We start from the raw sequence: 14,609 nt of genomic DNA on the forward strand, positions 1-14,609 counted from the left end.
CATCAATGCGCACAGTAAGAGTCCCATTTCATATAGCTTAGGGGTTTTTTAAGTTGCTTTGAAGCCCGTCTTTAAAGAATTCCTTGAGCACATTTTGCTATACATCACTTTTGGGGAACAGAAATGAGGAGTGTGATCCAAGGCCCCGGGTTCCTCCTCCTCTTCCTCCTCCTTTTCTCTCCTTCGAGCACCATGAGCCAGGGTGCAGACACAAAGAGGATTCCAGTGCTGTTGCTACTCACTTCATTGCCAATGATATCGATCTTGTGCTGGACCTGGGGGACCCACTGCCGGATGATGGCAAACAACTCCGGGACGGTGGTGATGGGGTCGTAGAGGATCTCTTGGCAGGCCGGGTCGTTGGGGTCAAAGAAGGTGAAAGCTGCAGATGGGGGGAGAAATAATAATAATAATAATAATAATAATAATAATAATAATAATAATAACAATATGAAATCCAACATATCTATCTTGTTTGCTGTGTCATAATAATAATAATAATAATAATAATAATAATAATAATAATAATAATAATAATAATAATAATGAAAGGGACCCATGTACATGGATGACCTGAAGCTGTATGAGAAAAGGGAAACTGAAATCCAGTCTCTGACTAACACTGTCCGAATTTTTAGCAATGATATCAGCATGGAGTTTGGTTTGGACAAATGTTCGACAGTGGCATTGAAGAAAGGAAAAATCATTGAAAGTGAGGTCATAAATATGCCTAATGGCCAAACGATAAAGTGTCACCAGCCAGAGGCCTATAAATATCTGGGCATATTACAGCTGGACAACATCAAGCATGAACATGTGAAAACTGTGGTCAGTAAAGAATACACACAAAGGGTCAGAAAAATTCTCAAAAGCAAGCTCAATGGAGGCAACACCATCAAGGCCATAAACACCTGGGCCATACCTGTCATAAGATATACTGCTGGCATCATAAACTGGAGAAAGATGGAACTGGACAATTTGGACAGAAAAACAAGAAAACTCATGACCATTCATCATTCACTGCACCCTCGCAGTGATGTTGACCGGCTATATCTGCCTAGAAGATCAGGGGGCAGAGGACTCTTGCAAGTAAAACAAGCAGTCAAAGAAGAAGAACATGCCCTGGCAGAATATGTCAAGCAAAGTGAAGAACCTGCTTTGATTGAAGTCAAAAATCAGAAACTCCTCAAAGCACAGCAGACAAAAAATCAGTACAAGAAAACCGCACTACAAACTAGAGCTGAGAGCTGGCACAACAAAACATTGCATGGAAAGTTCCTCAACAAAATTGAAGGAAAAGCTGATAAAGAGAAGACCTGGCTCTGGCTCACGAATGGGACCCTGAAGAAGGAGACAGAAGGCCTGATCCTTGCAGCCCAGGAGCAAGACATCAGGACAAAGGCAATTCAGGCCAAGATCGAAAAATCAGCTGATGACCCAAAATGCAGACTGTGCAAGGAAACCGACGAAACCATTGATCATATCCTCAGCTGCTGTAAGAAAATCACACAGACAGACTACAAATAGAGGCACAACTATGTGGCCCAAAGGATTCATTGGAACTTATGCCTCAAGTACCACCTCCCAGCAGAAAAGAACTGGTGGGATCACAAACCTGCAAAAGTATTGGAGAATGAGCACGCAAAGATACTGTGGGACTTCCGAATCCAGACTGACAAAGTTCTGGAACACAACACACCAGACATCACAGTTGTGGAAAAGAAAAAGGTTTGGCTCATTGATGTCTCCATCCCAGGTGACAGTCGCATTGACGAAAAACAACAGGAAAAACTCAGCCGCTCTCAGGACCTCAAGATTCTGCAAAGACTCTGGCAGAAACCAGTGCAGGTGGTCCCGGTGGTGATGGGCACACTGGGTGCCTTGCCAAAAGATCTCAGCCGGCATTTGGAAACAATAGACATTGACAAAATTACGATCTGCCAACTGCAAAAGGCCACCCTGCTGGGATCTGCACGCATCATCCGAAAATACATCACACAGTCCTAGACACTTGGGGAGTGTTCGACTTGTGATTTTGTGATACGAAATCTAGCATATCTATCTTGTTTGCTGTGTCATTATAAAATAATGTCATACAATGTTGTTGTGTCAATAATAATAATAATAATAATAATAATAATAATAATAATAATAATAATGGAAGGAACCCCCAAAGGTCATCTAGTCCAAGCGTTTTCCGCCAGGTAGGAAGACACAATATGATCCCTCTTGACAGATGACCATGTAGAGTCTGCTTAAAAATCTACAGAGAATCAGATTCCATGGCAGTATATTCCATTGTCAAACAGCTCTTACCACCAGGATATTCTTCCTGCTTATTATTATTATTATTATTATTATTATTATTATTATTACTAGTTATTATTACTAGTTATTATTATTATTATTATTAGTATTACTAGTTATTATTACTAGTTATTATTATTATTATTATTATTATTATTACTAGTTATTATTACTAGTTATTATTATTATTATTATTACTAGTTATTATTATTATTATTATTATTATTATTATTATATTGTATGACACAGCAAGCAAAATAGATATGCTGGATTTCGTATCACAAAACCCAAGTGTCTAGGACTGTGTGATGTATTTTCGGATGATGCGCGCAGATCCCAGTAGGGTGGCCTTTTGCAGTTGGCAGATCGTAATTTTGTCAATGTCTATTGTTTCCAAATGCCGGCTGAGATCTTTTGGCATGGCAGCCAGTGTGCCCATCACCACCGGGACTATTATTATTATGATCAAGATATGAATATTATTATAAGTAGAAGTAGTAATAATAATAATAATAATAATAATAATAATAATAATAATTTTCATATCCTGATGCAAAGTGGGAAGCCAAGGCTTGTTAAAATGCAGAGAAATCTGTGCATGCTCAGAGACCTTACTCTCACATTTTAATGGAGTGTGAAAACAGGCTCTGCTGCTCCGATCCTGGGATTGGTAGTTTGCTGAGGCCCCAGACCCCTTTAGCAAAATCTTGTCAAACTACAACTCCCAGGACCCCATAGCATTGAGCCATGGCAGCCAAAGTGGTGCCAAACTGCACTAATTTGACAGTGTAGATGCCCCCAGCAAGCACATCTTGAATCTCGCTCTGTTCAGTGACTCACCCTTTATATCCCTGAGTCACTAGATCTTCCATCTGTCTCTGAATCCAGTTCGATTTAATGAGGCACGATTCTCGGAACTGTACAAACTACGAAACTTCCGGCAAACCTGGATTTTTCCTTATCTTTGCATATTTTAAATCTATACATTTAATCAACTCGAAATAACACCTTCACGCCAGAGACGTACCAATTGCCCAATTTCAATCAAGGACTGAGTCAGGGCAATGAGTAATTTGCAGTCAATTAATCCCACGCCTTCTTCCTAATTAACAAAGTTTAATTAGCACAAAGCACATCAACCTCAAAACCCAATATGGGTTTCTTTCAGAGATTTCCTTTGGTTAAAGAACAAATAGAGCTTCCAGTTTAATTAAGGCTGGATCTACAAATGCCGTATCATACAATCTGAAGCTGCATTACACAGTTTAACTGCACCAAAATATCATGATGTTTTGAAAACATTGACTACAAAAATGCGTTGGATAATCCAGAAGGTTGGATAAGCGAGTGTTGGATAAGTGACACTAGAAAAGCATGATGTAGGCTGGATGGCCATCTGTTGAGAGGGTTTTGATTGTATCTTCCTTTATGGGGTTGGACTGGATGGCCTTTGGGGGTCCCTTCCAACTCTAGGACTCTATGATTCAATGGAGACTGGATGGCCATCTGTCAGGAGTGCTTGAATTGTGTCTGCCTTAGAATGGGGTTGGACTGGATGGCCTTTGGGGGTCACTTCCAACTCTAGGATTCTATGGTTCCAAAACATGTGAGTGCAGATAGATACTAGACAAGCATGATGTAGGTTGGATGGTCATCTGTTGGGAGGGTTTTGATTGTGTCTGCCTTAGAATGGGGTTGGACTGGATGGCCTTTGGGGGTCACTTCCAACTCTAGGATTCTATGGTTCCAAAACATGTGAGTGCAGATAGATACTAGACAAGCATGATGTAGGTTGGATGGTCATCTGTTGGGAGGGTTTTGATTGTGTCTGCCTTAGAATGGGGTTGGACTGAATGGCCTTTGGGGGTCACTTCCAACTCTAGGATTCTATGGTTCCAAAACATGTGAGTGCAGATAGATACTAGACAAGCATGATGTAGGTTGGATGGTCATCTGTTGGGAGGGTTTTGATTGTGTCTGCCTTAGAATGGGGTTGGACTGAATGGCCTTTGGGGGTCACTTCCAACTCTAGGATTCTATGGTTCCAAAACATGTGAGTGCAGATAGATACTAGACAAGCATGATGTAGGTTGGATGGTCATCTGTTGGGAGGGTTTTGATTGTGTCTGCCTTAGAATGGGGTTGGACTGAATGGCCTTTGGGGGTCCCTTCCAACTCTAGGATTCTGTGATTCAATGGAGACTGGATGGCCATCTGTCAGGAGGGCTTGGATTGTGTCGGCCTTAGAATGGGGTTGGGCTGGATGGCCTTTGGGGGTCCCTTCCAGCTCTAGGATTTTATGGTTCCAAAACATGTGAGTGCAGATAGATACTAGGCAAGCATGATGTAGGTTGGATGGTCATCTGTTGGGAGGGTTTTGATTGTGTCTGCCTTAGAATGGGGTTGGACTGGATGGCCTTTGGGGGTCCCTTCCAACTCTAGGAATCTATGATTCAATGGAAATCATTGAATCTGGATGGCCTTTGGGGCTCCTTCCAACTCTAGGATTTTATGGTTCCAAAACATGTAAGTTCAGATAGATACTAGACAAGCATGGTGTAGGTTGGATGGTCATCTGTTGGGAGGGTTTTGATTGCATCTTCCTTTATGGGGTTGGACTGGATAGCTTTTGGGGGTCCCTTCCAACTCTAGGATTCTATGGTTCATGTGAGTGCAGATAGATACTAGACGAGCATGATGTAGGCTGGATGGTCATCTGTTGGGAGGGTTTTGATTGTATCTTCCTTTATGGGGTTGGACTGGATGGACTTTGGGGGTCCCTTCCAACTCTAGGAATCTATGATTCAATGGAGACTGGATGGCCATCTGCCAGGAGGGCTTGGATTGTGTCTGCCTTAGAATGGGGTTGAACTGGATGGCCTTTGGGGGCCCCTTCCAACTCTAGGACTCTATGATTCAATGGAGACTGGATGGCCATCTGCCAGGAGGGCTTGGATTGTGTCTGCCTTAGAATGGGGTTGAACTGGATGGCCTTTGGGGGCCCCTTCCAACTCTAGGAATCTATGATTCAATGGAGACTGGATGGCCATCTGCCAGGAGGGCTTGGATTGTGTCTGCCTTAGAATGGGGTTGGACTGGATGGCCTTTGGGGGTCCCTTCCAACTCTAGGACTCTATGATTCAATGGAGACTGGATGGCCATCTGCCAGGAGGGCTTGGATTGTGTCTGCCTTAGAATGGGGTTGAACTGGATGGCCTTTGGGGGCCCCTTCCAACTCTAGGACTCTATGATTCAATGGAGACTGGATGGCCATCTGCCAGGAGGGCTTGGATTGTGTCTGCCTTAGAATGGGGTTGGACTGGATGGCCTTTGGGGGTCCCTTCCAACTAGGACTCTATGATTCAATGGAAATCATTGAATCTGGATGGCCTTTGGGGCTCCTTCCAACTCTAGGATTTTATGGTTCCAAAACATGTAAGTTCAGATAGATACTAAACAAGCATGGTGTAGGTTGGATGGTCATCTGTTGGGAGGGTTTTGATTGTATCTTCCTTTATGGGGTTGAACTGGATGGCCTTTGGGGGTCCCTTCCAACTCTACGATTCTATGATTCAATGGAGACTGGATGGCCATTGGGTTTGATTGGATTTTCCTTAGAATGGGGTTGGACTGGATGGCCTTTGGGGGCCCCTTCTAACTCTGTGATTCTAATGTGGGCAAACCCTCATTTTGCCCCACTTTTGCATCACATTCACACTAGTCCTGGCTGCCCTTCCTATGGTCGGGAAGAGGCGCCAGCCTTGGATTCCTCGTGTCCCTATAGCAACCCTGCAAAACCATCATCATAATCGGTCCCTTGTCTCGGTCTTGGCCTCCCAGGCTCAGACCTTGCATTGTGCCCAGTGATTCATTTCTTTCCCTCCACTCGCTTGGCTTCCTTGTGACCTCCCTGTTGCTTTCTCCGTCCCATTCTTTTGCCTTGTTTACTGAGCCAATAAAACACAAACAAACACAAAAGCCTGAGTCCGAAACTTGGCAGGCAGTTTGGTCTCTCGTTCTTCTGCCTTTTCTGAACCCAGCTTGGACATCTGGCAACTCTCGCTCCATGTCTTGCTGGAGTCTCCCTTGCAGGATCTTGAGCATTACCTTCCTGGCATGGGAAATATAGTAAATGCCATTGCACAAAAGTTTGAGCATTCTTTCGCATTTCCCTTTTTTGGTATGGGGATATACATTGTTTTTCCCCCCAATCTGATGCCATTCTTGTGTTTTCCATATTTGCTGGCATCTGGCAAGCATCACCTTGACAGCATCATCTTTCAGGATTTTAAACAGTTCAACTGGGATCCTGTCATCTCCTGCTGCCTTGTTATTAGCAATGCTTCTTAAGGCCCGTTCAACCTCACTCCTCAGGATGTCTGGTTCTAATTCACTCACCACTCAGTCAAAGCTATCCTCAATATTATACAGTTCTATACAGGAAAGTTAATACTGCAATATCATCTCACTTCCCATTTTCTGTTCCTTGTTTGAAAGTATTATTCCCTATTTAATTGTGCAGTCTTTACTTTGAAAGTAGTTGTGACACTCCAGAAACTTTGTTTTTGTGCCACAAACATTGTTGAATTTGTGGAGATATTCATTGCAAAACTATGGCCAAATGTGCTGCAGGAGGATGTCCCTTGCGCAGAAAACAAAGCTTTTGCATTGTCATAAACATTCCCCATGTTTTTGTGATCGAACCAATTAGGAAATGACATTGATTGTTGAAGTGGTTGGATCCTTAGAGGCAAGTGACCATGTGCTCCTGCAGTTTGCAATACAAAGGAATGCTGAAACTAAGACAAGTCAAACACGCTTTCTGGACTTTAAGAGAGCTGACTTCCAAAAAATGAAGGAATTACTGAGCGGCATTCCATGGACACCGATATTAAAAAACAAGGGAGTTAAGGATGGATGGGAGTTTTTCAAAAGTGAAATACTCAAGGTGCAAATGCAAACAGTGCCAACAAAGAAGAAAAATAAGACAAGTGCAAAGAAGCCAGAATGGATGTCCAAAGAACTTCTAACTGAGCTAAAGCTCAAAAGTGACATGCACAAGAAGTGGAAAAGGGGAGAAATCACCAAAGAAGAATTCAAACGTATAGCCAACTCCTGTAGGGAAAAGGTTCGCAAGGCTAAAGCGCAAAATGAGCTCAGGCTTGCCAGGGACATAAAAAACAACAAAAAAGGCTTTTTTGCTTACGTTGGTAGAAAAAGGAAGAAAAAGGAGGCGATAGGGCCATTGCAAGGAGAAGATGGGGTGATGGCAACAGGGGACAGGGAAAAGGCAGAACTACTTAATGCCTTCTTTGCCTCGGTCTTCTCAGAAAAAGAAAGCCATCTTCAACCTCAGCAACACGGAATGGACGAAGGATTGGGGGAAATCCAACCCCAAATAGGGAAACAAGTTGTCCAGGAACACTTGGCCTCTCTAAACGAATTCAAGTCCCCAGGGCCAGATCAGCTACACCCAAGAGTACTGAAGGAACTAGCGGAAGTTATTTCAGAACCACTGGCAATTATCTTCGAGAGTTCTTGGAGAACGGGAGAAGTCCCAGCAGATTGGAGGAGGGCGAATGTGGTCCCTATCTTCAAGAAGGGAAAAAAGAACGACCCAAACAATTACCGTCCGGTCAGCCTCACATCAATACCAGGCAAAATTCTGGAAAAGATCATTAAGGAAGTGGTCTGCGAACACTTAGAAACAAATGCGGTCATTGCTAATAGTCAACACGGATTTACCAAAAACAAGTCATGCCAGACTAATCTGATCTCTTTTTTCGATAGAGTTACGAGTTGGGTCGATACAGGGAATGCCGTGGATGTAGCGTACCTGGATTTCAGTAAGGCCTTCGACAAAGTCCCCCACGACCTTCTGGCAAACAAACTAGTAAAATGTGGGCTAGACAAAACTACGGTTAGGTGGATCTGTAATTGGCTAAGCGAACGAACCCAAAGGGTGCTCACCAATGCGTCGTCTTCATCATGGAAAGAAGTGACAAGTGGAGTGCCGCAGGGCTCCGTCCTGGGCCCGGTTCTGTTCAACATCTTTATTAACGACTTAGACGAAGGGTTAGAAGGCACGATCATCAAGTTTGCAGACGACACAAAACTGGGAGGGATAGCTAACACTCCAGAAGACAGGAGCAGAATTCAAAACGATCTTGACAGACTAGAGAGATGGGCCAAAACTAACAAAATGAAGTTCAAAAGGGACAAATGCAAGATACTTCACTTCGGCAGAAAAAATGGAAATCAAAGATACAGAATGGGGGACGCCTGGCTTGACAGCAGTGTGTGCGAAAAAGACCTTGGAGTCCTCGTGGGGAGGAAGGGGAACATGAGCCAACAATGTGATGCGGCAGCTAAAAAAGCCAACGGGATTCTGTCCTGCATCAATAGGGGAATAACGTCTAGATCCAGGGAAGTTATGCTCTCCCTCTTTCTATTCTGCCTTGGTCAGACCACACCTGGAATCATACTGTGTCCAATTTTGGGCACCACAGTTGAAGGGAGATGTTGACAAGCTGGAAAGCGTCCAGAGGAGGGCGACTAAAATGATCAAAGGTCTGGAGAACAAGCCCTATGAGGAGCGGCTTAAAGAGCTGGGCATGTTTAGCCTGCAGAAGAGAAGGCTGAGAGGAGACATGAGAGCCATGTACAAATACGTGAAGGGAAGTCATAGGGAGGAGGGAGGGAGCTTGTTTTCTGCTGCCCTGCAGACTAGGACACAAGGGAACAAGGGCTTCAAACTACAGGAAAGGAAGGAGATTCCACCTGAACATCAGGAAGAACTTCCTCACTGTGAGAAAGGCTGTTCGACAGTGGAACTCTCTCCCCGGGGCCGTGGTGGAGGCTCCTTCCTTGGAGGCTTTTAAGCAGAGGCTGGATGGCCATCTGTCGGGGGTGCTTTGAATGTGATTTCCTGCTTCTTAGCAGGGGGTTGGACTGGATGGCCCATGTGGTCTCTTCCAACTCTACTATTCTAGGATTCTATGATTCTATGATAACCCAGGAACAAGATTGTGTGACATACTGTAATGCCTTGAAAGCCATGGAGGCAAAGGAACCCAGGCTCACCATAATCCTTGGGCAGCGGGGCGGGAGCAGAAGGGTGGACGATGGGCTTCTTTCTCCTCTCCAGGACCGGGCTCTGGAAGTCCAAGGGATGGTGGTCCTCCTCCGAAGGGAGCTCCGCCGAATCGTCCTTGGTCATGGCCAACGGGAGATGGGTCTCCTTCAGGAACACAAGGCAAGAGAATAGCGGGTTGAGTCATGAGCAAGGATTCCAAATGCCAATGGCTAGATCTACACTGAACATATAATGCAGTTTGACCCATACCCTACATGGTATGGTCAGTGCAGAGCCCCATATAATTACAACCGACCCATATAATATAACTGATTTGAATTGCGGTGCATTAGTCTACAACATATAATGCAGTTTGATCCATATCATGCACTATATTAGTGATTCCCAAAGTGGGCGCTACCGCCCCCTGGTGGGCGCTGGAGCAATCCAGGGGTGCGGTGATGGCACCTATTAGGACACAGGGCGGGGCCAGGGGAGGGGCGGGGCCTCTTCCCAAGTGCCGGAGACAGGGCTGAGCCCCCGAGGCACCTGTTAGGACACAGGGGGCGGAGCTAGAGGAGTGGGCGTGGCTTCTTCCCAAGAGCCGGAGACAGAGCTGAGCATCTATACCTCTCCTGAGGCACTTGTTGGGATACAGAGGGCGGAGCTAGGAAAAGGGGGCGGGGCCTCCTTCTAAGAACCTGAGACAGGGCTGAGCCTCTATATTTCTCCTGAGAGGCCTTTTAGGACTAAAGGGCGGGGCTAGGAGTGGGGGCGGGGCCTCTTCCCAAGAGCATGAGACAGGGCTGAGCCTCTATACCTCTCCTGAGAGGCCTTTTAGGACTAAAGGGCGGGGCTAGGGGTGGGGGCGGGGCCTCTTCCCAAGAGCATGAGACAGGGCTGAGCATCTATACCTCTCCTGAGAGGCCTTTTAGGACTAAAGGGCGGGGCTAGGGGTGGGGGCGGAGCCTCTTCCCAAGAGCATGAGACAGGGCTGAGCATCTATACCTCTCCTGAGAGGCCTTTTAGGACTAAAGGGCGGGGCTAGGGGTGGGGGCGGGGCCTCTTCCCAAGAGCATGAGACAGGGCTGAGCCTCTATACCTCTCCTGAGAGGCCTTTTAGGGCTAAAGGGCGGGGCTAGGGGTGGGGGCGGGGCCTCTTCCCAAGAGCATGAGACAGGGCTGAGCATCTATACCTCTCCTGAGAGGCCTTTTAGGACTAAAGGGCGGGGCTAGGGGTGGGGGCGGGGCCTCTTCCCAAGAGCATGAGACAGGGCTGAGCATCTATACCTCTCCTGAGAGGCCTTTTAGGACTAAAGGGCTGGGCTAGGGGTGGGGGCGGGGCCTCTTCCCAAGAGCATGAGACAGGGCTGAGCCTCTATACCTCTCCTGAGAGGCCTTTTAGGACTAAAGGGCGGAGCTAGGGGTGGGGGCGGGGCCTCTTCCCAAGAGCATGAGACAGGGCTGAGCCTCTATACCTCTCCTGAGAGGCCTTTTAGGACTAAAGGGCGGGGCTAGGGGTGGGGGCAGGGCCTCTTCCCAAGAGCATGAGACAGGGCTGAGCCTCTATACCTCTCCTGAGAGGCCTTTTAGGACTAAAGGGCGGAGCTAGGGGTGGGGGCGGGGCCTCTTCCCAAGAGCATGAGACAGGGCTGAGCCTCTATACCTCTCCTGAGAGGCCTTTTAGGACTAAAGGGCGGGGCTAGGGGTGGGGGCAGGGCCTCTTCCCAAGAGCATGAGACAGGGCTGAGCCTCTATACCTCCCCTGAGAGGCCTTTTAGGACTAAAGGGCGGGGCTAGGGGTGGGGGCGGGGCCTCTTCCCAAGAGCATGAGACAGGGCTGAGCCTCTATACCTCTCCTGAGAGGCCTTTTAGGACTAAAGGGCGGGGCTAGGGGTGGGGGCGGGGCCTCTTCCCAAGAGCATGAGACAGGGCTGAGCCTCTATACCTCCCCTGAGAGGCCTTTTAGGACTAAAGGGCGGGGCTAGGGGTGGGGGCAGGGCCTCTTCCCAAGAGCATGAGACAGGGCTGAGCCTCTATACCTCCCCTGAGAGGCCTTTTAGGACTAAAGGGCGGGGCTAGGGGTGGGGGCGGGGCCTCTTCCCAAGAGCATGAGACAGGGCTGAGCCTCTATACCTCTCCTGAGAGGCCTTTTAGGACTAAAGGGCGGGGCTAGGGGTGGGGGCAGGGCCTCTTCCCAAGAGCATGAGACAGGGCTGAGCCTCTATACCTCCCCTGAGAGGCCTTTTAGGACTAAAGGGCGGGGCTAGGGGTGGGGGCGGGGCCTCTTCCCAAGAGCATGAGACAGGGCTGAGCCTCTATACCTCTCCTGAGAGGCCTTTTAGGACTAAAGGGCGGAGCTAGGGGTGGGGGCGGGGCCTCTTCCCAAGAGCATGAGACAGGGCTGAGCCTCTATACCTCTCCTGAGAGGCCTTTTAGGACTAAAGGGCGGGGCTAGGGGTGGGGGCAGGGCCTCTTCCCAAGAGCATGAGACAGGGCTGAGCCTCTATACCTCCCCTGAGAGGCCTTTTAGGACTAAAGGGCGGGGCTAGGGGTGGGGGCGGGGCCTCTTCCCAAGAGCATGAGACAGGGCTGAGCCTCTATACCTCTCCTGAGAGGCCTTTTAGGACTAAAGGGCGGAGCTAGGGGTGGGGGCGGGGCCTCTTCCCAAGAGCATGAGACAGGGCTGAGCCTCTATACCTCTCCTGAGAGGCCTTTTAGGACTAAAGGGCGGGGCTAGGGGTGGGGGCAGGGCCTCTTCCCAAGAGCATGAGACAGGGCTGAGCCTCTATACCTCTCCTGAGAGGCCTTTTAAGACTAAAGGGCAGGGCTAGGGGCGGGGCCTCTTCCCAAGAGCCTCTGTATACTTCCCCTGAGGCCCTTGTTAGAACATGGGGGCGGGGTATAGAGGTTCAGCCCCGTCAGGCACTTGGGAAGAGGCCCCACCCCCTCCTCTAGCCCCGCCCCCTGTGTCCTGGCAGGCACCGCAGGACAGGGATAGAAGCTCAGCCCTGCCTCAGTGCTTGTAACTCCCCCCATCCCAGTCCTGGCCGCCTAGTTTTTCAGCTCTTTTTTTAAGACTGAAAAAGTCCCTCTCGGCTTATACTCGGGTGAGGGTCCTGATTGACTTATATTTAGGTCAGCTTATACTCGAGAATATATGGTACATTTATTATTTTTCTCTATTATTATTGGTATTATTACATTTATTATTTTTCTCTATTATTGTTGCTACTATTACATTTACTTTACTCTATTTTTATTATTATAATTGATACATTTATTATTTCACTCTCATATTATTATTATTATTATTGCATTTATTATTTTACTCTATTTATTATTACTTGTATTATTATCCTGTATTTATTATTATTATTACATGTACAGTAGATTCTCACTTATCCAACATTCGCTTATCCAACGTTCTGGATTATCCAATGCATTTTTGTAGTCAATGTTTTCAATATATCGTGATATTTTGGTGCTAAATTCATAAATATAGTAATTACTACGTAGCATTGCTGCGTACTGAACTACTTTTTCTGTCAACTTTGTTGTATAACATGATGTTTTGGTGCTTAATTTGTATAATCATTACCTAATTTGATGTTTAATTGGCTTTTCCAGAATCTCTTCTTATTATCCAACATATTCACTTATCCAACGTTCTGCTGGGGTGTTTATGTTGGATAAGTGAGACTCTACTGTATATTTATAATCTTATATTATCTGCTTAGAACTGCATTATATGAGGTCCCTTCTACACAGCTGTATAAAATGCACACTGAAGTGGATTATATGGCAATGTGGACTCAAGATAATCCAGTTCAAAGCAGATAATATAAGATTATAAATGGGTTATATAGCTGTGTGGAAGGGCCTTGAGTCTACATTGCCATATAATCCAGTGCAAATTAGATAATCTGTGGAAGAAGCCTAAGTGAGGCCTAAGTCTGCCTGTCCCCTAAGTGAACCCTGGCTGTCCCTTGGCTGAGTTGGTTGCTAGGAGACCAAGTGGGCAGAGATTAGCCCTCTAACTGACAGCAATTGGATAAAAATATTTATTCCTTTCCTTCTAATTAGGACCACCTAGAGGCATGGATGATGGGTTGTGTTGTCAAATTTCAAGGTTGGGGGGCCTGTAGTTTTGTTGTTTTGTCAGTCGCCGTGATGCCATCACTCATTTATATATATAGAAGATAACAATAAGAACAATACTATAAATATAATGATACATAAAATATAACAACAGTAATAATACCAACAACAAAAATAACAACATTATTATTAACATTAATCAATAATAATAATTCCCATGTAATAATAGCAATAATAACAAGAATATAAATATAATAATATATAAAAATAACAACAGCAGTAACAATAACAATGATACTTCCCTTTATATAACAATAACCATGAGAATATTATAAATATAATAATATATAAAATGTAACAATTGTAATAATAGTAATAATAATATGCTGCCCTTCCTCATCCAAGCTCAGAGCATTTTCCCATTTACGTAGGCTCATATCTGAAAGATCTATAATAATACATTAGAAACGTCTGCTGCAATACAATCGAACCAATGCAAAAAATCAGCAGCAAGAAACGAATGAAGCGCTCCTATCCAAATAAATATGTTTTTAGCAGACGCCTCAAAGGCATAAATGTATTTTGAGCAGAAGGGAGTTCCCTAACCGTGTGGGCATGGGCTATTTATGGCAAAGGCATGCATGCACCCAGAAACAGGGACAAATATTCCTTTTTTCTTCCCACAAATTGTGGGAATTGCATGGGACGAAGACGTGGGAAATAATACTGTTTGTTTGATCCACAATCTGCAATGTGAATGTGCGAATAGAGCAGGAGGTGGTGCAACATGGAAAATTTAAAGACACGACAACAATATCATAATAAAACAATAATAACACCATTATAATAAAATAATAAAACATTATTATTATTATTATTATTATTATTATTATTATTATTATTATTATTATTATTATTATTATTATTATGGTGCTGTAAGTCGCCTCGAGTCCCTCCAGGGATGGGGGATGAGGTATAAATAAAGCTTATTATTCTTATTATTATTATATCATAATTATAACACAAAATAATAAAATTTAATAATAATCTAATTTTAAGGATGATAATAATATCAGAATAAAACAATAAAGCAAAACAATAATAATAAAATATAATAATAATATAT

At 45.2% G+C, this 14,609-nt stretch overlaps 1 protein-coding gene across 3 annotated transcripts in view; it reads right to left on the bottom strand.

Annotated features, from left to right (window-relative positions):
- clip3 (CAP-Gly domain containing linker protein 3) overlaps positions 1 to 14,609 on the bottom strand; it is a 71,518-nt gene that overhangs the window by 51,885 nt on the left and 5,024 nt on the right. For all 3 annotated transcript variants that reach the window (XM_062962429.1, XM_062962428.1, XM_062962430.1), the window contains exons 2-3: positions 9,391 to 9,547; positions 243 to 382 (exon numbers count right to left, since the gene is read on the bottom strand). In XM_062962429.1, the coding sequence (XP_062818499.1) occupies positions 243 to 382; positions 9,391 to 9,526 (276 nt within the window). In that variant the 5' untranslated portion in view covers positions 9,527 to 9,547. The remainder of the gene's footprint in view (positions 1 to 242; positions 383 to 9,390; positions 9,548 to 14,609) is intronic.

Source organism: Anolis carolinensis, unplaced genomic scaffold (assembly GCF_035594765.1).
Source record: "Anolis carolinensis isolate JA03-04 unplaced genomic scaffold, rAnoCar3.1.pri scaffold_10, whole genome shotgun sequence".
In the NCBI taxonomy this organism is placed as follows: domain Eukaryota; kingdom Metazoa; phylum Chordata; class Lepidosauria; order Squamata; family Dactyloidae; genus Anolis; species Anolis carolinensis.